The 24,386-nt window shown below is 35.5% G+C and overlaps 1 protein-coding gene across 3 annotated transcripts in view; it reads right to left on the bottom strand.

Annotated features, from left to right (window-relative positions):
* LOC150099255 (sodium/hydrogen exchanger 9B2-like) overlaps positions 1-24,386 on the bottom strand; it is a 285,631-nt gene that overhangs the window by 119,443 nt on the left and 141,802 nt on the right. For all 3 annotated transcript variants that reach the window (XM_090403898.1, XM_090403899.1, XM_090403900.1), the window contains exon 6: positions 12,527-12,709. In XM_090403898.1, the coding sequence (XP_090260024.1) occupies positions 12,527-12,709 (183 nt within the window). The remainder of the gene's footprint in view (positions 1-12,526; positions 12,710-24,386) is intronic.

Here is a 24,386-nt window from a genome sequence, read left to right as displayed (position 1 = left end):
TATGATTACATTTATATTATTACTAATCTCTTGTCAACAATTTTTTTTTACAAATTAGTCTATCACTTGTTATCACTTCAACATTGTCAGGATCTTATATTTTTGTCTACCAGGGAACTTCTGACTACATCAATCCAGCTAGAGACTTGCACTGGATTAGTTTAGGATGGCTGACTGGTTGATTAGGAGTTTATTGGTGCTTTGCTTTATTTTACTTTAATAAAGTGAAACTATACAAAAAAAAAAAAAAAAAAAAAAAAAAAAAAAAAAAAAAAAACCAGGTTTCCTTATCTGAAAATTGTTGTTTTATCCTACCTGTATGAGAAGAGCACCACTGAGTTATATATGCAGTTTGAAGCTGGTGAAAAAGACATTTGAGGTATCTGAAAAGCTAAGTACAGCTGTTATATGTTATTGTGGAGATGAGAATGAAAATAGGTCCTGTTTAGAGAGGAGAAAGCATTATAAGAATATATTTGGAGACCTATAGATTTATCTGAAAATATTTCTTTCAAATTATGTATGACCATCAGAAGTAAAAATCTAGAATAAGGCCTCTAATGACATGTTATTGTTTTAAAAGAATAACCAGTAGCTCCAGCTTAGAAAGAGTAAATTCCAGTACTAGTTTTGATCCGGTATTTGTTCATTTAATCTTGCATTTGTTCCTGTCAATGTGGATGAAACTGAAGACAGAACATTTTGTTTCAAACAGAGGTGTTTTTCTTTTAAACAGTATTCTTCATGATAGTGTATGTGTTCCAGAATACTGAAGACAAGAACAAAACTGTATCATTCAGACAAAGAAACAAAAAAAATTTATAAGGAATATTTGTTTGGAGAACTGTAAAGCTAGCAGTTTATTCTAAGTATTGTCTTTTCATGGATAACTTTCTGAAGCAGGGTAATTTTTCTGATAATTGTTTACATTGAAGTCTACTGAGGTAGGACAAGGTTCTTTATTTGGAAAGAATGTTGACTTTGAATTAGTGAGATGGCTCCCATTTGGAAATTAAGTGAATAGATAAAAATTGTATTGGAAAGCCAAAGTTGTTAATCATGAAAGAGATTAACTTCAAGGAATATTTACTTTATTTTTTATTTTTAATTCCTGATTTTTAATTAAATTTAAATGGATGAGTATGTGAGAGAGAGAAAATGTATTTCTTATGAAATATTTTTAAACAGATTTATGTAAATAATTATATTTGTACATTTTATATTAATTAAACAACATTTCTTTTCATCAATAAAAACACACGTATACTAACCACAATAATGACTATTTAATTCGTAAATATTTCATCCCAAGTATCTTGGGACATCATCAGTACAGTAGTTCAAACAATACTAGGAATAACATACAGCTAGGGTGCATGATTACAATGGAATCTCAATATGCGTGCAGTAATGTGTTATAGAAGTAAATTAAATATAAATGAAAAAAAAAAAAAAATATATATATATATATATATATATATATATATAAAGATTATTTTACACAATTTTGTATGACAATTTCCCATACTTTAGGAATAGTAAGAACGTCATTGCGGGTTAAATTTGGTCTGTAGTAGGGCTTCAGCACTTTCTTTGTATAAATGTTCATATTTATAAGATCTGTGTAAAAGTTTTGACTTTTCCCAATGGATCCTATGGTTTGGATTTTCAACTCCGTGTTGGGAGAGACCAGATTTCTGCAGTTTGAAAAGACAAATGCGGTCTTGATGTTCCGAGATGCGTTTCTGAACAGACCTAACTGTCTGACCAAAGTAAGACAATTTGAAGGAGCACGGGATCTCATAAATGCCAGGCAACATCAGAGGTGAGAGTTTGTCCTTAGGAGAAGGTAACAAGTTATAGATTTGATTGATAGGTTTGTAAGTAGTGGCAAAATTGTATTTTTTCATAATTTTTGAAAGACGTTTGGAGATGCCTTTGACGTAAGGTATGGGAATCATATGGACTTCTCCTTGTCTGGGTTGATGTGTGTGGGAAGGTGACTGATGATTTTTTTGAGTTGTTTTAAGATTATATCCATTTAGTATGGCTGTATTTCTGATTATTTCTAGTTCTTGGTTCAGAGAATCTTCAGAGGAGCAGAATTTGTGTGCTCTGGAAACTAGTGATTTAATGATGCCAAATTTATGAGATGAATGATGAGCGGAAGAATTGTGAATGTAGTGACCTGAAAATGTAGGCTTGCGATAGACAGACGTGGTGATGGAACCGTCTTCTTTTCTTTGATTGTGTAAATCCAGAAAGGAGATACCTGTGGAGATTCTTTTTCTAGCATAAAGTTGATGCGAGGGTGAAGAAGGTTTATTTTATTTAGAAACAGTTGTAATTCCTGTTTGGGATGATCCCAGACTGCAAATACGTCGTAGACGTATCGTAACCAAATTTTTGGTTTGGGTTCAAAAGTGAATATTTTTTCTTCAAGGTGTTCTAGAAAGGTTTGTTAAGTTTGGTGATAAAGGAGATCCCATTGCTGTTCCTTCTTCTTGCTTGTAAATTTAACCTTCCCAAGGTGAAGTAACTGGATGTAATAACAAATCTGAAAAATTCAACTATATCAGAAGGAAATTTTTGAGTTAATGATTCTACTGTTTCTTTGTGGGGAATGTTCACGAAGAGGGAGACAATGTCGAAGCTAATTAACAAGTCAGTTTTAACAGTTGAATGTCTTTTATTTTTGTATGAAACTCTGTGGAATTTTTGATTGAAGAGGATGAGTGGCCTATGTGAGGACGGAGAAGGTTAGATAAGAATCTTGATATGTTGGACTGCTAATAGAATCTACGACGGGTCTGAGAGGAACATTAATTTTGTGAAGCTTAGGTAAGCCATAAATTCTGGGAGGTCTAGCATGGTATATCTTGAGTGTTTTAATTGTTTCTTCATCTAAGGAGGAGGTTTCATCAAGTAACTTGTTTAATTTCCTGAGTTGACGTTTTGTAGGAACATAATCCAGTTTGGCATAAATATTACAATCTCGGAGTAATAAACTCATTTTTCGGTCATATGAATTGGTATCAAGAACCACAGTGGTATTTCCTTTGTCAGCTCTGGTAATGATTATATTTTTATTACGTTTTAAGGATGTAAGAGCTTTCAATTCTGATGGTGGGATATTTAAGTCCGAAGGTTTGGCATCATAGACAACCTTTGCTACCTCTTCAGTACTTTCCAGTACTGAAGCCAACAGACTTTGTTTCGAGGTAGCAAAGGTAATCTATGATGCCAAATCTTAGGACTTAAATATCCCACCATCAGAATTGAAAGCTCTTACATCCTTAAAACGTAAAAAAAATCCATAGAAGTCCATAGGATTCCCATATCTTACGTCAAAGGCATCTCCAAATGTCTTTCAAAAATTATGAAGAAATACAATTTTTCCACGACTTACAAACCTATCAACCAAATCTATAGCTTGTTTACCTTCTCCCAAGGACAAACTCTCACCTCTGATGTTACCTGGAGTTTACAAGATCCCTTGCTCCTGCAGATTGTCTTACTTTGGTCAAACAGGTAGGTCTGTTCAGAAACGCATCTCGGAACATCAAGACCACATTCGTCTTTTCAAACCACAGAAATCTGGTCTCTCCCAACACAGAGCTGAAAATACAAACCATAGGATCCATTGGGAAAAGTCAAAATGTTTACACAGATCTTTATATAAATATGAACGTTTATATAAAGAAAGTGCTGAAGCCCTACTACACATACCAAATTTAAACCGCAATGACGTTCTTACTATTCCTAAAGTATGGGAAATTGTCATACAAAATTGTGTAAAATAATCTTTCGTTAAAGAGCCAAGAGGCTATTTTTCCGGCGGCATAAATTAAGTTAGGGGTGTTAAATTCTGAATGAGAAGAATTGTACAATTAGTATCTCATTCAGAGTTTAACATGATCTGCCATTCCTAAAGCAAATTCTTGTTAATCAGAACTAAATAGTAAAAATTTGTCTAATATTGTACTCCACTTAATTGTAAAATAAATTGTAAGATATAAGTAACAACTTTGAATTGTAAGCAGTACTGTTCACAAAAAGGAATAATTCTTAGTAATTTACATGTATGCTGTAAGCTATGCATGGGACCTTGGAACTTTATCCCCTTATTTATAGTGACACGAGATTCCGAGCATGAGTAACACACGCAAAAGATGTATCATCCGTTAGAGTCCTATGCAATGTGGCAAGGACGATAGTAGGCAGTGAGTTTTGGCACTAGTCAAAGAGACATGAGCTGTTTACGAAAAGAGAAGAACCAATAGGAGAAGAAGGTGCGAGATACAAAACGGAATAGCAGAGCCAAAAACGCTCTCTTATCTCGTAGCTCTGAGCTTTTGCTCTCGCGCCAGCTCGTGTTCCTGTGTTCCAGTATGTAGACGCCGAAACTCACTGAGACCTCCAAGGTAATAAACCTATGGAATGATGTCATGTAGTCAGAAAGTATGCACTCCTGTGATAGCCAAGGCAGATAAGGAACCTCAGGGTCATGCTGTATGTTACTGACGAAGACTTAACGTCCACCTGTGGTATGCGGTACGGTCTCCCAATATAAGGGTCTATGGAACAGGAAAGAGGAAGCACCATTCCAGATATCGAGCTGAGAAGGAAAGTGTGACTTCAGTCCCGTTAAGAAATTCTTTGTCTTCACAAAGAAGGGACGTGTGTAGTCTTAATAAGTGTTCATGTCGAACGAATGCGAGAGTTTAATATTTGTTCCAAGGAAACGTGGCTTAGTAATTTCTTTGTTCCTCAAGAACGGATTGTGATATCTTAATTAGTTCCTTGAGAACGTGTGTTTAGTTGATGTAAGCTCAGAAATGTGTGTATTGAGATAATGCAAGTTCCTTGAGAACGTGTAGGAAGTTTGATAAGATTTATTTAGAGTAACGAAATTTAGAGAAAAGGACTTCAGGAATTTTATAGGGAAGGAGCTGAGATTAATTAGTATGATCGAGTTGAATAATATTTTGTATATATATGAGTTTATGTTTGATCTCAGTTGATAAAATTGTATGTTCTATTGATGTGAGCTAAGTGTAATCCTGAGATATTCTGCTAAGTAGCCAGATAAGCTACTGAAGTTTGAGTTGTGTTGTTCTAGAAGAGAGAGTTTAACCTTGATATTTAAATGGGAGTTAAGATCTTAAAGTGTGTGTAATTTCTATGTTTTTAGTATAATAAATGTTTTGTGTTAATTGGAAGTATGTGCTTGCCTGACTTAATTTCATCTTTACCACTCATAAAATTTCGGATCCAAGTGGGAACCCAATTTATTAGTATAAGACCACGACTGTAATGTGTCTAAGGATAGAAATAAATATATAGTAAGTCTTTAAAATAATAGTGGTATTGTGTTCCCTGATCATTGATTCCTGGATATCACGCTTTCGATTACCTAGACGCAGGGTGGCGCAGTTCAATTAAATTTTCTCTGTGTCGAAATAGGAATCAATTATCAGAAGAATAGAAGGGCTGGTTCATCCATAAAAATACCACCTCTTATTATTCGCACTAGAAATATAATATCACTATACTAAGTACGCCAAAGGTGTGTACTAAGACTGCATGATAGAGAGTTGATAGACGCAGAAACAAACAAACGAGTGTATAGAAATATATAAAAAGGAATATATACAGTATATATATATATATATATATATGAAAGGAAATAACGAATGAAACAAAAATATAAAAGGAAATATTACCCCCCCCCCCGGGATATAACGAGGGGATAATAAATCCCTCATTATTTTATTTTAAAGCCAGATACGAAACTTGGAGATCGAAATCTAAGAGTTTCATGCCGAAGAACTATTGGCGAGTCCAGGCGTAAGTGATCACCTGGGTAGTACAACACTAGGGCAACTCGTTGCAAAAGTGGAGCAAGCTCCTTCATTATCCTTAATATTTTCTCATAATGTAAAACGCAGCTCCTTGGAGATGTATTACTATTTTACATTATGAGGAGAGGTCACTACCCAGACCGGTTTCGACCTTTATTGAGGTCTCATCAGTGAGCAGGTAAACCTGGAATACCAAGGTTTGAGTGAACCAAACTTACATATACCCCCCACTAACGAATTGCCAGAGCGGTGTACCCATATATTATTATTATTACTACATTAAAGAGTCAAGAGGGTATTTTTCCGGCAGCATAAATTAAGTTAAGGGGATAATAAATCTCTCATTATAAACCCAGATACGAAACTCGGAGATCGAAATCTAAGAGTTTCATGCCGAAAAACTATCGGCGAGTAGTTCTGGGTAGTGATCTCTCCTCATAATGTAAAACAGTAATGCATCTCCAAGGAGCTGCGTTTTACATTATGAGAAAATATTAAAGATAGTGAAGGATCTTGCTCCACCTTTGCAATGAGTTACCCTAGTGTTGTACTACCCAGGTGATCACTTATGCCTGGACTCGACGATAGTTCTTCAGCATGAAATTCTTAGATTTTGATAGATTTTGATCTCAGAGTTTCGTATCTAGCTTTAAAATAAAATAATGAGGGATTTATTATCCCCTTAACTTAATTTACGTCGCCGTAAAAATAGCCTCTTGGCTCTTTAACGTAGTAATAATAATATAATAATAATATATGGGTACACTGCTCTGGCAATTCGTTAGTGGGGGTATATGTAAGTTCGGTTCACTCAAACCTTGGTATTCCAGGTCTACCTGCTCCCTGATGAGACCTCAATAAAGGTAGAAACCAGTCTGGGTAGTGACCTCTCCTCATAATGTAAAACAGTAATACATCTCCAAGGAGCTGCATTTTACATTACGAGAAAATATTAAGGATAGTGAAGGAACTTGCTCCACCTTTGCAATGAGTTTCCCTAGTGTTGTACTACCCAGGTGATCACTTACATCTGGACTCGCCGATAGTTCTTTGGAACGAAACTCTTAGATTTCGATCTCCGAGTTTCGTATCCGGCTTTAAAATAAAATAATGAGGGATTTATTATCCCCTTAACTTAAAATTAAAACCAGGTTTAAAATAGCTTGGTATCTTTAACATATATATATACATATATATATATATATTTTTTTTTTTTTTTTTTTTTTTCAGTTATATTTAATTTACTTCTATAACACGTTACTGCATGCATATTGAGATTCCATTGTAATCATGCATCCTAACTGTATGTTATTCCTAGTATTGTTTGAACTACTGTACTGATGATGTCCCAAGATACTTGGGATGAAATATTTACAAATTAAATAGTCATTACTCTGGTTAGTACGTATGTTTTTAGTGATGAATTCACCACAGGTTTCTTTATATAAAAACATTTCTTTTGTATTACAATTCTCGTCTTGTTTAAAAGACTAAGATAACTGAAAGTAATATATGAGATTGTAATAGTTTGGAGAAACGAATTGTTTCCAATGTAGATTAATATATTGGAAAGAAACTGGAATTACTTAAATAATACTCGTGGCATGAGCCTAATCCTGGTTTTATAGGTGCAGGAAAAACACTAAGGAAATATACATAAAAAATAAATAAAATATATACATGTTTCATGCTTATAAGAAACTTCACCCACAACTCCTGCTTAATAATGTTATTCATCCTATTCATCCATCTAACTCCTATAGATAGAAATATCTATAAATATGTTCTATCTGATTTATCCTCCCAGCTCTAGGTATACAACCTGATACTGCTTTCTTCAAACCCTTTGGACATCTCCCATGCACTTCAACAACTCTCCCCCTCATAATTCTTATGCCATGTCACTGCTGAAAGCTGATTTATCCTATTGTTATCACTTATTTCGTAATTTCTCACATACACACTCACACACAAAAAAATCCTTTCTTAGCAAAATATTCTTCATTCCCCAAGGTAGTATAGATAGTTGGATACTGTTCTCTATCACTATGAACAGATTCAGCACTCTTGAACCTCGTGTCCCATCCATTACTCGCTGTTTCAGGTTTATCTTTTAGCAGCTGTATAAATCCAATTTCCTTCCCTCACTGTGACCATTCCTACTCCAAATCCATGTTCCCATAGTAAAATCTCCCATAATAATTACTCGATCTGCACTCATCTTACTAATTTATCAATGCATGCACTTCTATCTCACACCAGATAGCCTTGAATGAACTGTGCACTGCATCCTTGTCCTCCTTATGCACTTCTACTCTTTTTGGCTTCAATTTTTCTGCTATCATTAGCAATACCCTTCTCACCCCCACTGTTCCCTTGTTCTTTCTGAAAATACTATATCCTTTGCATTCTAGCCTATGACTATCATCCTCAGTCAACAAAGCTCACTAATGCCTAACTTTTGGCCAAGCTAAGCTAACCAATGTGAAAAACTCCTCTCTTTTATTTCAAATACTTCTGGAACTAGTATAGATAAACTGCAATAACCCCATCATCCCACACATGCTGTATTGATTAGCCCACTAAAGTTAAGAAGCTGGAGAGCTATAATCACTCTCCTGCTTACTAAGCTCTAGGTTACCTGGATCCATACTCATGCCCCCCCCCCCAAACATTCTAGTTTCCCTGACTCTCCATTTCCAAACTCTCACTGAACAATACTTTCTCAAGGCACCTAACTCCAAATCCATTCAAGGTAAACCATCTCCCTTATATAAATCCATCCTTCCATTAAACTCACTCCACACATCCATGAACTCTGTACCATTCCTCCTACATAATCTACACTTGTTTGCAATCAGAGCTCTTCATCTGAGCCAAATTTTATCATAACATGGCAACAGAGTCACAATTTTTACCTTCTCACTTTTCTTATTCGCTTGTACTAGCAACTCTCATATTTTCTTACATACTGCACTTGTCACCTGCCATATCATTCATATCAGCCAAAATAAACAACTCCTTCAACTTCATTCTCTGCATCCTTATGACACTATTAGTTATGACAAAATAAATTAATAAATATTCTATAAATAAATGCAATAAAAGGACAGATATATGCTTCCCTCAGTTTGCTACCTAAATAACATTATTAAGACTATATGCCAAACAGTTATAACTCTTGAGCAGCCTGCCTATTTTGCATATGACCATTAGCAAATGAGCATCATAAACTCATTATTCAGGAAACTTTAAGATATGTTATTTCAGTTCCTGTGAAAACATAGAGATGCATTATATCATGAGTGTCCAACCTTTTGGCTTGCCTGGGCCACATTGATTTTTTACCCTTTTCAAAAATAATCGAAGAGGAATTGTCTTGGGCCGCATATAAAATGTATAATATAGTTAATTTTGCCTAACAATAAAAAATGAATCTATATTTAAGTTAAGGATAGTGCAGTACCTGATCCATTTGGTAGTGTAAACTGAGGCAACTCATAGAAATGGTGGAGCAAGTTCCGATCACTATTCTTGGTCTTTACCCATAATGTTTGGAATGCTTGGAATCGCCGAACTTTATATAGTTTCTATATTCGGCATGAAACTCTTTGAGTTTCTTATTCGGCTAAGAAACAATATGGGATGCAATATCCCTTAACTTAAATAAGTTCATGTCGCCGAATTGAAGCCTTTGGCTCTTCATATAATTAGTGATTTATTAAGACACCTTCTTGGCAATTCTCATAGAAGGGATGTAAGTTCTGTTTGCTACAAACTTGGTATTAACTAGGTCTACCTACTCACTGATGAGACCTCAATAAGGGTTGAAACTGGTCTGGGTAGTGACCTCTCATAATGTAAAACAGTAATATAGCTCCTAGGAGCTAAGTTCACATTATGGGTAAATACCAAGAATAGTGATCGGAGCTTGCTCCACCCTTTCTATGAGTTGCCTCAGTTTGCACTACCAAATGGGTTAGGTGCTGCACTATCCAGGTATTTGCTTATGCTTGGAATCGCCAAACTTTATATAGTTTCTATATTTGGCATGAAACTCTTTGAGTTTCTTATTCGGCTAAGAAACAATATGGGATGCAATATCCCTTAACTTAAATAAGTTCATGTTGCCGAATTGAAGCCTTTGGCTCTTGATATAATTATGAATTTATATTTCTGAATTTATATATTTATATAATTTCAAAATTATTTTTATTTTCAACATAATCTCCCTTAAGACTAATAGATTTATTCCAGCAATGCTCCAGCACCATTATCCCATCCCTGTAGTAGTTCTCAGTAAGATCTGCAAAATACTCCTCTACAGCTGCAATCACCTCTTGATTCAAAGAAAAATGCTGACCAGCAAGGAAGAGTTTTAGTTTTGGGAAGAGATAGAAGACAGAGGAAGCCAAATCTGGGGAATAAGGTGGATGTTCCAATAATTCATAGTACAGATCCCTTAATTTTCCCATTTCCAAAACACTTTTGTGGGCAGGTGCATTGTCCTGATGAAAGATTATTTTTTTCTTCTGCAAACTGGGTCTTTTCTCGAGAGTTTATTTTTCACTTGGTTAGACTATAATAAACTAAACTAAACTAAACTAAACTTATTATGGGTCTTTTCTCACGAATTTTTTCTTTTAGTCTGGTTAAAAGATCGGAATAATTTTCCCAGCTTACTATTTTACCCTTTTCAAGATAATTAATAAACAAAACACCGATGTCATGACCCTTCCTACTGATGGAACTGACTTTGTCTTCTTTGGTGCTGAACAACCGACTTCTGTCCACTGTTTTAACTGCTGTTTGGATTCTGGTGTGTTATGGTGAATCCAAGTCTCATTCATAGTAATAAATCGATGCACAAAATCAATTCTATTCTTGTTAAAACGCTCCAAGCACTGCTCAGAGATTTTCATGCAAGTGCGTTTTTGATCTGCCGTGACACCCATCCTGCGCAAAGCTTTATCGTATGCAATTCTTCATGCAAAATATATCCTACATGTTCTTTTGAAATGTCTATAGTCTCAGCAATTTCACACATTTTGACTTGCTGGTCACCCAATACCATATCGTGCACTTGATCAATGATTTCTCGTGTTGTTATACTTTTTGGACGTCCTTCATGTGGATCATCTTCAAGGCTGATACAGCCACATTTAAACTCGGCAGCCTACTTCTTAATTGTTGAAAACGAAGGAGAAGAGTGTCCATAAACTTTTATGAACTTCGAATGAATTTCTTTTGCCATTATATCTTTTTTTACAAAGAATTTTATAACCACATGATACTCAATTTTATCCATTTCAGGGATACAGACAACACTTTTGCTTCAGACAACTGTATAAAACAAACTACTTGATAGAATGACTTGCAATTTCACATGGATGCTTATGACAGATGTACCAACTTAGAGAAGAAAAAAATAGTGTTGCCCTCTATGGTCAAGGCAGGGAACTTTTTAGACCACCCTCATATACATGGGATATAGGATTCATTTGCAATTACCTCATCTTAGCTTCCTTTCTTGCTTTAAGTAATAAACATCAGTAAAATAAGAATGGTGAAATATGTCTCCCTGCCAAACACCTGCTGTTGTTAAAAAATCTTGAAACTCATTGTTAGCTATCTTAATAAAATAAAATAGAATAGAATAAAATTTTATGTAATATCCTTAGTTAAGAGGTATTTTTACCTTTTGCTTTTAAGAAAGTAAGTAGAATACTTGCAAGGAAACATGTTTGCTTAATGGAGAACATGGGGAAATGGGAGGGTGAAGCAATTTCTTGTAGTGATAACAAATAACAGAAACAGCTGACTAATTTCAAATACGTTTCCAACAGTATTTGAAATTTGTGAATAATCCTACCATTCCTTGATTATAACTGATGTTTCCATTTTATTCATTTATAAAGGTTATCAATAGTTTTTCTTCTAAATCCTTGTTAGCTAGGGATGGTTAATGCCACAAAAAGAAATCACCATTGCAATGATTTCGTTTTGTGATAATGCAAAAGAAATTAGGTAACATTTATGGTTTAGAATTTCTCATATGATCAAAAGAAGCAAGCAAACAATTAAGGAAAGCTCACATTTAGTCTGTCAGAATAAATATAACACATGAAACTAAAGTTTTTGTGTACCATTTATTGTGATTAACTCTCCCCCCCTCCTTCCCTGCTAGTTATCAATGTTGTCAAGAACTTTCTAACTGCTACAGTCAACTCTCACTGTAGCAAACTTGTAAGAATCACAAGACTGGTTTGTTATAATGGATAACTTACTATAATAAATTTCCTTTTGAACAGGATCTATGAGGCAATAATGGAACCTTTCAGCAGTTTTTTTACAGTTTGCTTGTGATAAAAAGCTATTATTGCAAAAATATTATTTACTACCGATTCCCCCCGTCCATTTGAAGAAAGTAGCTAAATGTTTCACTGACTGTATTTTAACTGAACAATATGAAATAACATTCATCAGGTTTATTACTGCTGCTTTATCAAATTGCGCACTTTGAGAAAGCCTCACATCTCAAAGTGTGAAGATTTCAAGTGAATCTTCAAATTTGCACACAAAAAACTGATTTTCCAATGCCATTGAATAAACAGTAGATTATTGTATTTTTAAAATGAAAACATTATAAATTGCAATCTTACCCCAACATGAAGCTCCAAAGCCAAGGAAGTTTTAGTAAGAAGTGAGATACAACAGCAATGGTAACAGACTCCACAATACATGGTGTAAAAGCCAGTCGTATACATACTAAACTAAGTCTCTTGAGAACAGATGGATCAAGTCCTAACCCTGCCCTTAGCAAAATAATAACAAGGGCAGCACTTCTACAAAAAAATATAATAATAAATAAATAAATAACAATAATAAAAAATAACATTTTATTCATAAAATATGAATAATAAAATATTTTTATCTCATTATTCAATTTTCTTTTCTCAGTATTGGATACTGAGCTGTAGAGCAATATTTTTTCATTTTGTGATATTAAGAAGAATTAAGAAAAATGTTCTTACAAAAGATGTTGGTCCTTCAAATAATGAAACTAGAGTAAACGCTACTAATATGAAACTAAGAAAAATTTAGGACTTTATAGCAATAAATGTTAACCACAAAACAATAATAACCAAACTTTTCTGCTTTGCATAAATTGAGCATTTGTTGATATAGATATCTCTTGAAAATATATTTCATGTCACACATTATTTAAACAATATCCAAAAATAGCAAAGCTTATCAAGTGAAGGAGATACCCATTCCCTCAACAACCAAAGGATGAGTTAAATACAAAATTGTAAAATTTTATACTTTTGGACACTGAGAATTCATTATTTATGCTCCTGTGTTCACAATGTTCACAACACTTCAGCATTACTGGTTGTTTCCTTTCTATTTATTTCCCACTTCCCAAACTGCTGCATCCACGATAACTTTACTTTGGATGTGGTGGTTTGTACATAATAATTAATAATAATATTTAAGATCAACATCAAATATTAAAGTGTGACTAGCTAGGCTTATAAAATGGAATGGAGATAGTTCAAAAAATACCAACATACCACATCCAAAAATATCAGTTTTTTTTTTAATCTCATACTATTTTTTCATGCAATTTTAAACTCAGTACTATAGACTGAAATCATCCCTACTTCCAAGGTATTCAGATATGTTCAAATTTGCATTCTTTATAATACATTTAAATGATAATTTAATTATCCAATCAAACATTAATACATAGCCATGTGGCTATGGAGAGAGAGAGAGGTTGAAGAGATGTGGATTGCAGAATTTGGTGGTAGGAGGAAAAAGAGGTGATATGATAGAGATAATTAAGTTGGTGATAAGATTTTATTGGATTAATCCAGAGGGATTATAAAAAGAGTAGAAGGCAAGAGGGAAAGAACCAAAGGCTATCCCTGGAGGTTATGCATGAGTGTGGCGAAGAGAGAGGGGGGGGGAGAGTGTGATTTGATTTTTTTTATGGTGCAAAAGGCATCAAGGGTCATACTGCACCAGGATACAGGTCACAGCAGTATATATGGTAATTGGTTAGCAGGATAATCACAATCATCCATGCCCTTGGCAGGATTTGAACCCGCAGCGTCTTGGCTGGAGAGCAGATATGCTAGCCACTCAGCCAACCAGGCTGGCAGTGTGAGGAGTAGATTTTTTACATGGAGAACTGTCAGTAATGGAGCGCATTACTAGAATGTGTTGTTAATGCAACAAGTTAATGTTTAACGAGCTGTCAGCTGAATGAACCTCCTTGTGGGAGGTTCATTCAGCTGACAATATTGTAAATAGTTGCTCTAGTATCAACATAATAAAATAATTGCTCTAGTATCAATAGCATCTTCAGTATGAATTAAACAGGAAGAACAGACAATTGGAAGACCCAACAATGAACATGTAAGAGCTACATGCAAATAACACAAAGTAGCACAGTCTAAATATAGACAGGTCATAACAATTTTAAAACCAGATATACATTATTTAAAAAATACTTCATGATGAAGATTAACAGAGCTCCCTATCACTTTTCAGTTCACACCTAGAAAAGATAATCATATTGCCTTTTTAGACCTACTTTTTTAGAAATATGGTAGCCTACAATTCACAATTCTCCATTTTTAGAAAGAAAACTAACAATGGACTTTATATTCGTGCTCTTTCACATCACTATCCTTGTCAAAAATTTAGCATCATTAATACTTGTATGTTGGACTCACTCTTTATGTTCTATCAAAAGAAATAATTTATATTAAGATCATCTTCCTGGCTAATGGTCCCACTAAGTCCTTTTGATCTATTAGCAAGATTTCTGCATTTTTAGGCTTTGGATAAACTGGTTTTAGCCTATCCTGGTGTTTATCAATTCCCTGCCATTGTGGATTATCATATTTTGGACAAAGTGATAGATCTGCAGCTGTTAATTCTGATGAACATTTTGATTATGTTAAATTCCATACGTAGAATAGCCTGGACTTAGAGAAGATGCCATCTCCAACTGAACATTGAGTCCTTTGGAATAAGACTAAGGATCTTCACAAAAGCAGTTCTCACTTCATTATATATGTTTATATAAAGAAAGCTGCTCTGCTTCACTAACCAATTCTGAACAGAAATGGATTGAATATATATCTGTTTTAAAAATGTTAGAACCTTAATGTATTTTAGACCATGCCACCATCGTGTGTTATTTATGCACATCTCCCTTTTTCATTATTCTTCCAGTTGCTTATTTTGCCTGTTTATTTTAACATTCATCCTGAAGATGCTCTAGATATTAGAACAAATATTGTATAATAAAATTATCATGCAAGTTATTTCATTGTTATTATTTAAAGGAATCTGTTAATGTGTTTCTTGAAGAGCAGGAGGTTGTATGTATTATATGAGGAAGGCTGTTCCAAAGAACAGAGTTATATATCCACAATATCCACATGCTATCCAGCTCAGTTCCAAAGAACTGAGCTGGATAGCATGTGGATATTGGCCAGCAGCTGATCATATTCATACATGATTAGAGGGAAATGCAGGAAATAGTGGCAGGCACTTCTGTGTGAAAGCATCTTTTCTGTAGTTAATTCCATGGATGCTACTCCACTGAACTGCCTGCCACTATTTCCTGCATTTCCCTCTAATCATGTATGAACATAATCAGCTGCTGCATGATCAGTGCAGAACAGAGCATCTATGAGAAAGTGACTGAAGGGAGTCAGTGAAGGAAGGTCATCTATTAAACAAATAGCTCTCTTCTGGATACAATCTGGCATTCTGAGAGATTTTTGGTGCACTACTCCATATGTGAGAAAACATTCTAAGGTTGATGGGTGGATTTGGGATTTATAAAGTTAGGAGATTAGCAGAAGAGAAGTAATGGTTAGAAAAGAAGAAGAAAAAAGAATACCAAGCTTTTTTTTTTTTAGAGGATGAAGAAGCTCTGGATACCATGTTTATGCAATGGATGTTATTCCACTGAACTGAGAGGATGGTAATAATGCTCCATTCACCAACTGATTTTAGTTGGTGAATGGAGCATTATCAAATATGAGGGAAGAGTGAGCTATAGTCTCCTTTCCATATAATACAGGGTGTTCGGGATAAATTTGACATATTTATAATTAATTATATTTTTCCGTAAGTTACATGTATTAACACACACTTCTCTTCATTTAAAAGTTTGGACCCTTCTTCATTCATATACAAGATGTCAGAAAGGATGGATAGCTGGAACCCACCTGAATCATGGAAGAGAATAACTTGTATCATGATGATTCGTGCCCGCCATCAAAATAAGGATATTACGACTGCTGCCCAATGCTCCCTGAATACAGTAAAAACAATCAGGCATGAACTAGAGACTTGCAATGGTGACTACGAGGATGTAGCAAGAAGAAAGATCCCTAGCAGACGATCTGATTGCGTTCGTACAGCAGAATTCCTCGCAAATCTGCAGGAACAGGTGTGGAAGAACCCTGGCATTGGAATTCGGGCTTTGTTCGTGGAGTTGCTAACTGTAGTCAAGCCCTGGATAACAAGGGTAGCCAATGGTAGGCCGTATGTATGGCAGCAGGATTCGGCCCCTTGCCACACCTCTGGGAAAAGTCAAAAATGGTTGTCTGAAAATTTCTACGACTTCACCAGTCCAAATGTTTGGCCTCCAAACTCCCCAGACCTTAACCCCATGGATTATTTTGTATGGGGCGCAGTTGAAAAAGACACCAATCGCACTTCCAGTAATACAAAAGCCCAGTTAATGGATAAAATTAAAACAGTTTTTGCGGCCCTTCCCAGGGAGACTGTAGCATCAGCTTGTTCGAGGTTCCGAAGCAGAATTGAAGCTGTGATCGATGCTAATGGTGGTTATTTTGAGTAAATCTTGTTGATAGTATTGTAATTAACTCTGCCTGTAATGTTTTTTTGTCAATTCATTAAATTTAATAGATACAAAGAAGATTTTCTTTTTCCTTACGAAACTGTCAAATTTATCCCGAACACCCTGTAAAGCAGGTTGCATTTTGGTAGCATTAAAATTTACTGAATTATCTTTACTCCACTTGAGAATGGCTAGAAGATCTGTATTTAAAACATTGGCCATAGAAGACTGTGAGGATCCAGATACCATAACATTTTGTGAATGATGAATGAGGAATAGAATGTACTATCATCAGCAAAGCTATAAATATGATTGGACATTAGTGAAAGATTACTGATATATATACAGTAAAGCACAGAGTTATGGGATACTCCAGCATTCATGGAAAAATCAAATGAGAGAGAATCATTATTATTGTTTTCCTGACCTCCATGGAGTCACAAGACTCATCGTGGGAGGTCAACACTAGTGAACAAAGTCTATCATACTACCACTCCTTAAAATCATACACAGTCTGCATGTTCACCACCCTATCATGCTCCTACCGCTCTCCATGCAAAAAACTTACTTCTTACCCTTTTACTCACCACCTTCTTTTGTAACTTCCAGGGTTGGCCTCTTGTCCTTGCTCCTTTCCCTCATTCTACCATATGAAAATCTCCTTAGTGTTAATATGATAAAAACCCTTCAAAAGCTTAAATGTCTCAATCATATTTCCACCCCACCTTTGCCTTCTATCCACCAAACTCTGAAGTCTGCATGCCTTCAGTCTATCCTCATAACCAACATTGTATAATCCTAATATCTATTTTGTTATCAGTCTATGCACCCTCTCCAAGGTTACTTCATCTCCTTCAAATCCCAGTGACCAGAGATATCCAGATGTAGTCAAAGCTTTATACAATGGGATAAGGACACTTATCTCTCGTGGTCAATGTTCTCCTCAACATTGCTGCAATTCTCTGAGATGTACTCACAACCTTTGCAACATGTCCTTGGAACTTCAAATCTCTATCCACAATCACCCCAAGATTCTTTGCTTCTTCTACTTCTTCCAGTATAACTCCACCAAGTGAGTATGAAGCATCCCGTGTGGATCCCAAATTTTAAAACCTTGCATTTAGTTGCATTAAACTGACATCTCTATTCATTTAACCATCCATCTTATTCACAACTTCTTGAAGAGCCAAAACATCAGGGACTATTCAAGCTTTATATGATCTGCAAACAACTGAACATCTCCCTGTAGTCGTGTGACAATATCATTAACATAAAGATTGAACAGCAATGATCCGAGGACTGAACTCCACTTGTAATCTTCCTACTCCCTGATACTGTTCCCCCATATACAAGGTTTGTCCAGGAAATCCCCAAACTTTTTAAATAAAAATTTTCCTGTCTAACTTAGATGCCATTCAGCTTTGTCACCTTTAAAGTGTTCTCCTCCACTTTATATACACCACTCCCAGCAGTTCTTCCATCCTGTGAAACATTTCTGGACCACTTCTTTCATGTTACTGTGCAGTTCCACTAGTGATTTTTTTTCTTTATCAAGTCAATCGACTTAAAACATCGGCCTTTCGATGTCAATTTTGGGAATAAACAAAAGTCTGCTGGTGTCAGATGAGTAAGCAGGCTGTGGAGTAACCACTGTTTTGTGTTTTGCTAAAAATTGACAGATTAGTAATAATGTGTGTGGATACATTATCATGATGAAGCATCCATCGGTTTTCCCTCCAAGCATCAGGCTTTTTTTTTTCTGATAGTCTGACAAAGACGTTGCATTATTTAAAAATAATACTCCTTGTTCACTGTCTTGCCTTGTAGAAAAAATTGGTGGACAATATCCTTCCAAATCAAAAAAACTGTCATCATCATCACTTTGACATTTGACTGCACCTGTCTCACTTTTTTGGGTCATGATGATCGTTTTGATACCAACTGTTATGATTGAGCTTTTGTTTCAATGTCATAGTCATAAACCCACATCTCATCCCTGATAATGATGTTTTTTTAAAAAGTTTTCATCCTTATAAGCTTGACTGAAAATCTCTTGACTCACCTCAACTCAAATTTGTTTTTAATCCTCAGTCTAAAGGTAAGGCAGAAATTTGGCTGCAATGCAATGCATGCCTAAATTTAGCATAAGAATCTCATGACAGACAGTTTTTGAAATGTTTACTTCTTCAGCTACCTCACGAATAGTTAAATGGCAGTTAGAACAGATAACTTCACAAACTTTTGCAACATTTTCATTAAATTTCGATGTCGATGGTCGTCCTGAACGGGATCATTGTTGACTGAAGCTTGGCCATTTTTGAAACGTTTCCCTCATATGTTTGAGTCCAGCCAAAAGCCTCATTCCCAAAATGCTGTTTTGAACATTTCAAATATCCTCATGAAAGATTTTCCGATTTGATGCAAAACTTCACACAAATTCTTTGAGCATGAAATCGCTCATTAAACACAACAAAAAATCTCCAGACACAAACACATGTTGACACAAACAGATGTACAATAACTAAGCAAAATATCATGTTGCAGTTTTTGCTAGCCTATTTCCCAATGTTGCTGCTAAATTGTAGCATATGAAGCATGCAGCTAGTAGCACTTGTTGGTGCAGTAATTCAGAAGTTCTTGAAGTTTCCAGACAAACCTCATTAAACCCTCTGACATCTATCAGAGAGTATTCCAGGGAATTCTTGATGCAACTTATTCTTACCAATTTCTCCACTTATGCTTTGATACCTTCGTTGTACCACCACCCTTATACAATGGTACTATCTTACCCTCCATCCACTCTCCAGGATGCCCCGTTACAAGACTTTCATTAAACAGCCAAGTTAATGCCACAGTCAGTTCTACAGCACATTCACTTAAACGTGTGAAATTCCATCCACTCCTCCTGCCTTATTGTCATTTAGTGTACTCAGTATTTGAAATACATCCTCTTCATTCACTTCTAACATTTCACCACTCATTATTCTTCTAGGAATAATGAGTGGTTACAGCTTGGAGCTATAACATGGAATGAGGAGTTGAGTGGTAAGGAAATAAATGCTGCATGGGAACTGACAAAGAAATACATAACAATATCAATGTATTGTTATGTATTCCAAAAGTCAAAAGGCTGAATAAGGTAAGTGTAAAATAGATGAATGTGGAGCTTAAGCATGAAATCTGGAAAAAGAAAGTACTCTGGAGGAAGTACAAGATGAATAATAGTAATAATCAGTCACATGAAGAGTATAAAGAACAAACCAGAGAGCAACTCATTTAATAAGGAAAACAAAAGAGTATGAGCAGAAATTGGCAAATGAGGCTAAGAAAAACCATAGAGAGTTTTTTTTAGATATGTGGCAAGTAGGAGAATGATCATGGAAAGATGAAGTTAAGGGATGAAAGTGGTAGAATGGTAACTGTTGCAGAAGACATTATTGAGGTATTCAGTGATCAATTTATAAATGTGTTTCATCCTGGCCAGAGTGGAATCATGAGGAACTTAAGCCTAGAGGACATAGGAGGGGATAGATTGTGAGTGAGCAGGAGGTATTTGAGGAAATAAATAATCTTGATGTCAATAAGGTGACAGGATTTGATGACATATCACCATGCATCTTAAGGGAATGTTCCAGGGAATTGGCATGCCTATTTAACAAAAGTCTTACAACAAAACAGGTTCCAAAGGAGTGCAAGGAGGGTAAATTGTTCCACTGCATAAAGGTGGTGATAAGGCTGTAGCTTCAAATTATATGCCAGCTTGTATATCTGGAGTTGTGGTGAATCCTGGAGAGATTGGTGAGAAGTAGGATACAGAAATGGGTAAATAACAGCAGTATTTCTCTGTGGTTATCAGCATGTTTGTTAAGGGGGAGATCCTGCTTCACTAACTTACTTATGTACTTAACAAAGTGACAAATACTTTGGATAGGGGAGATGCATATACAACGTGTATTTAGATTTGCAAAGGCTTTTGATAGACTGCCACATGACAAGCTCTTATATAAATTGAAACAGATGGGATTGGATAACAGATTTCTAAGTTGGATCACTAATTGGTTGTCGGATAGGTATCAGAAAGTTGCATATGGGGGGTATCCCGAAAGAGAAACATCACTAGTGGTGGCTGCAGGGGTCAGTTTTGGGGCCATTGTGGTTCAATTTGTTTGTTAATGATATTGGGATGGTTTAACTAGTGATATGTAGCTGTTTGCAGATGATGCAAAACTGGGGAGAGCAATGCAGAGTCAAGAGATGTTATGGCCTTACAAGAGGACTTGAATAGATTGCATGAATGGGCAGGTAAGTGGAACTATCAGTTCAATGTTGAAAAATGTGAAAGGTTTTGAGATTTGCTAAGCAACAATAGAATGCAAAGTACAACCTTGGTGGGGAAACTTTAACAGAAGTAGAGGAGATGAGAGATCTAGGAGTAATGGTGGACAAGGACCTGAAATTCGGGAGTCACATTGCACAAGTTGTGAAGACATCACATTGGATAATGGCAATGATGCCGAGGCCCCTGACATGCAGAAATAGAGAAATTATGACACCGTTATAGGGCCTCATATGGATTATTGTGTACAGATTCGGTCACCTGGTTTTCATGGTGACGAGGATATGATTACGAGGACAGATTGAGAGAATGTAAGTTGCAGAGTCTCATGCATAGTAGGAAGGGGGGGGGGGTATAATCGAGTCATATAAGCTGATCAGGGGTTGTTATCGTGTCGACATGGAGGAGATTTATCACAGAATGGGAGAGGGGGGGGGAGGTAGGATAAGAGGGTATGAGCAGAGGAGTGAGGAGTAGGTTCTTTGCATGGAGAGTGGTTGATGAGTGGAATGCATTGCCTGAGTGTGTTGTGGGTGTATACATATTAAATCAGTTTAAGGGACGGTTGGATGAACATTGTTACACCCTGATATCTTAAGAATGTAAAATTCTCAGCTATCATGGTGTAACATGAAGAATAAATAAAATAAATTAGAACCCTGCATAAAAGATAATAGTTGAATTAATTAAAAGAAAAAGAAAGATTCTTGCATCCAATAAAATATATAAAAAATAAAGGTGTTTGTTAAACTAACTAACAAAAGAAAGAATATATTAATATTGTGATATGATTTAAAAGAGAAAATTTAACTAAATAAGACAGAAAAGGATTAGTCATAAGAGATGGTATGTGAGAGGCTAGAGATTAAGTTATTAAGTAAGTTCATAGAAAAATTTTGGAAAGGGGATTAAATTAGAGGCTAGTAAAAGAAAAACAACAGACTATCGCCCAGGGCCGATTCCCAGATTGAGACATCGTTACGGGCTTGCCGATCAAAGGACGTTTGGCAGAAAAACGCCACCCTAATTGGTCGGTGAAGTAAAAACGAGTAGGGGGCAGAGAAAAGAAGTTAGAAGAAGTGCCATTAGGAGAGCAGTTATAAAAGGGTTGGAAACCCCCCCCACGGGGCTTTTTTGGTTTTGGTTTGGATTCTGTTCCAGGAGAGCCCTTCACGAGCTCTTTCGTGGGGATTTCACGGTGTTTTCCTGAGTGGCGATATTGGAGTTATATCTCCAACGCCACAACACGGAAACGAAAGTGAGTGGAATTTCGGTTCCGTATTTCCTAAGTAAGAAGCGAAGAATGCCATAAAGTCAAAGAAAGGGAAACATATTCTTTGTGTTCCAACTTCAGTGACAACTACGAAAAAAGGAGAGCTGTAAAGAAATCGATGTCCACGTGGCGAGCTGCACAGCCGATATATAGATGATTCAAAGTGTTCGGAGTTACGAAAAGTTAAGCCAGCATAAGTCTAGTTCAATTCCAAAAGGAACGTAGGGGAAGCAGATTATCGGTGAGGTTATATCAAGATAATTCAATCAGAAGAAGGTAAAGATCCATATGAAGATCCCAAGAAAGAAAGGTACTGTGAAATATCTCTAATGTTAACTAAAAATGAGTCTGTGATAAGTATCATTGTTCTAATACGGAACTGTTAAAGTGACCAAGGAAAATTTATACTAGGACTTTAGTATCTGACAGAATATATTAAAAGTAAGCTGGTAAGTGTGTAATGTTATGTGAATAATTAAGTGTCCTGAGAATCTTGCATGTCTATTGTAATGTATTAGAAAGTTAAAATGTCATAGTTTTCTGTTAGTGCAGAAAATGGTTTAGTTAGTCTACTTAAGTTTGAATAGTTAAATCTTATTTGTCCATGACAAATGAATTTACGTATTGAATGTGTATGGCGGCATGATCGTAATACTAGTTATGTGTTAGTGAGGTAAATGGTTTGGTTAATTGAATAGTTAAATAGTGTGAATTAATCTTATTTGTCCATGTCAAGTGAATTTATGTGTTGAATTGTTATGGCGGCATGATCGTATTACTCATTGAAGGATCATAGCCTAATTACTTGTAATAAGCTAAATGTTAGTTTGTAAGTATTTAGTTTAGCATTGAATTGAGTAATCGTAAAAATTGAATTGTACCATTAGGAAAGAAATAGGTATATTTCTTTCCTAATGAGGAAAGAAATATACCTATTGGGAAGGAGACAATTTACAAGGAAGGGGCAAACTCAAGAGTTACTTAAGGAAGAGAGAAATGAGTCTCAAGAGAGGAATCATGAGTCCCACGTAAATAAAGTGAAGAAATCATCACATGAGGAGGTAGTCTGTGAAAGGAAATCACAAGTAGTTAAGGTTAAATCAGAGGTAAAATTTTGAAAGACTAAAAGAGGGAAGAGAAATAAGAACCAAAGTAATTAAGTACATCAGTTATGAGTATATGGATAATGAAAAAAAAAAAAAAAAGGAAAAGGGGAAAGAAAGTATAAAAAAAAAAAAAGGAGGAACCCCGTATATAAGAGGAAAGTGGATCACTTCAAAAAAAAAAAAAAAAAAAAATTTCCCTTAAAGAAATTTTTTTGTTTAAAGGGGGGACCTTTGTTACACCTGATATCTTGAGAATATAGAATTCTCAGCTATCATGGTGTAACATGAAGAATAAATAAAATAAATCAGAACCCTGCATAAAAGATAATAGTTGAATTAATAAAAAGAAAAAGAAAGATTCTTGCATCCAATAAAATATATAAAATATAAAGGTTTTGTTAAACTAACTAACAAAAGAAAGAATATATTAATATTGTGATATGATTAAAATAAGAAGCGTTAAATAAATAAGAGACAGAAAAGGATTAGTCATAAAAGATGGTATGTGAGAGGCTAGAGATTAAGTTATTAAGTAAGTTCATAGAAAAATGTTGGAAAGGGGATTAAATTAGAGGCTAGAAAAGGAAAACAACAGACTATCGCTCAGGGCCGATTCCCGGATTGAGACATCGTTACAGGCTTGCCGATCAAATGACGTTTGGCAGAAAAACGCCACCGTAATTGGTCGGTGAAGTAAAAACAAGTAGGGGACGGAGAAAAGAAGTTAGAAAAAGTGCCGTTAGGAGAACAGGTATAAAAGGGTTGGAACCCCCCCCCCCCCCCATGAGGCTTTTTTGGTTTTGGTTTGGATTCCGTTCCAGGAGAGCCCTTCGTGAGCTCTTTCGTAGGGATTTCACGGTGATTTCCTGAATGGCGAAATAGGGGTTATATCTCCGGCGTCATAACATGG

This window comes from Typopeltis vanoorti, chromosome 14 (genome assembly GCF_054136105.1).
Source record: "Typopeltis vanoorti isolate ZY-2024b chromosome 14, IOZ_Tvanoo_1.0, whole genome shotgun sequence".
Taxonomy (NCBI): domain Eukaryota; kingdom Metazoa; phylum Arthropoda; class Arachnida; order Uropygi; family Thelyphonidae; genus Typopeltis; species Typopeltis vanoorti.
This window is presented reverse-complemented; position numbering and strand designations above follow the sequence as displayed.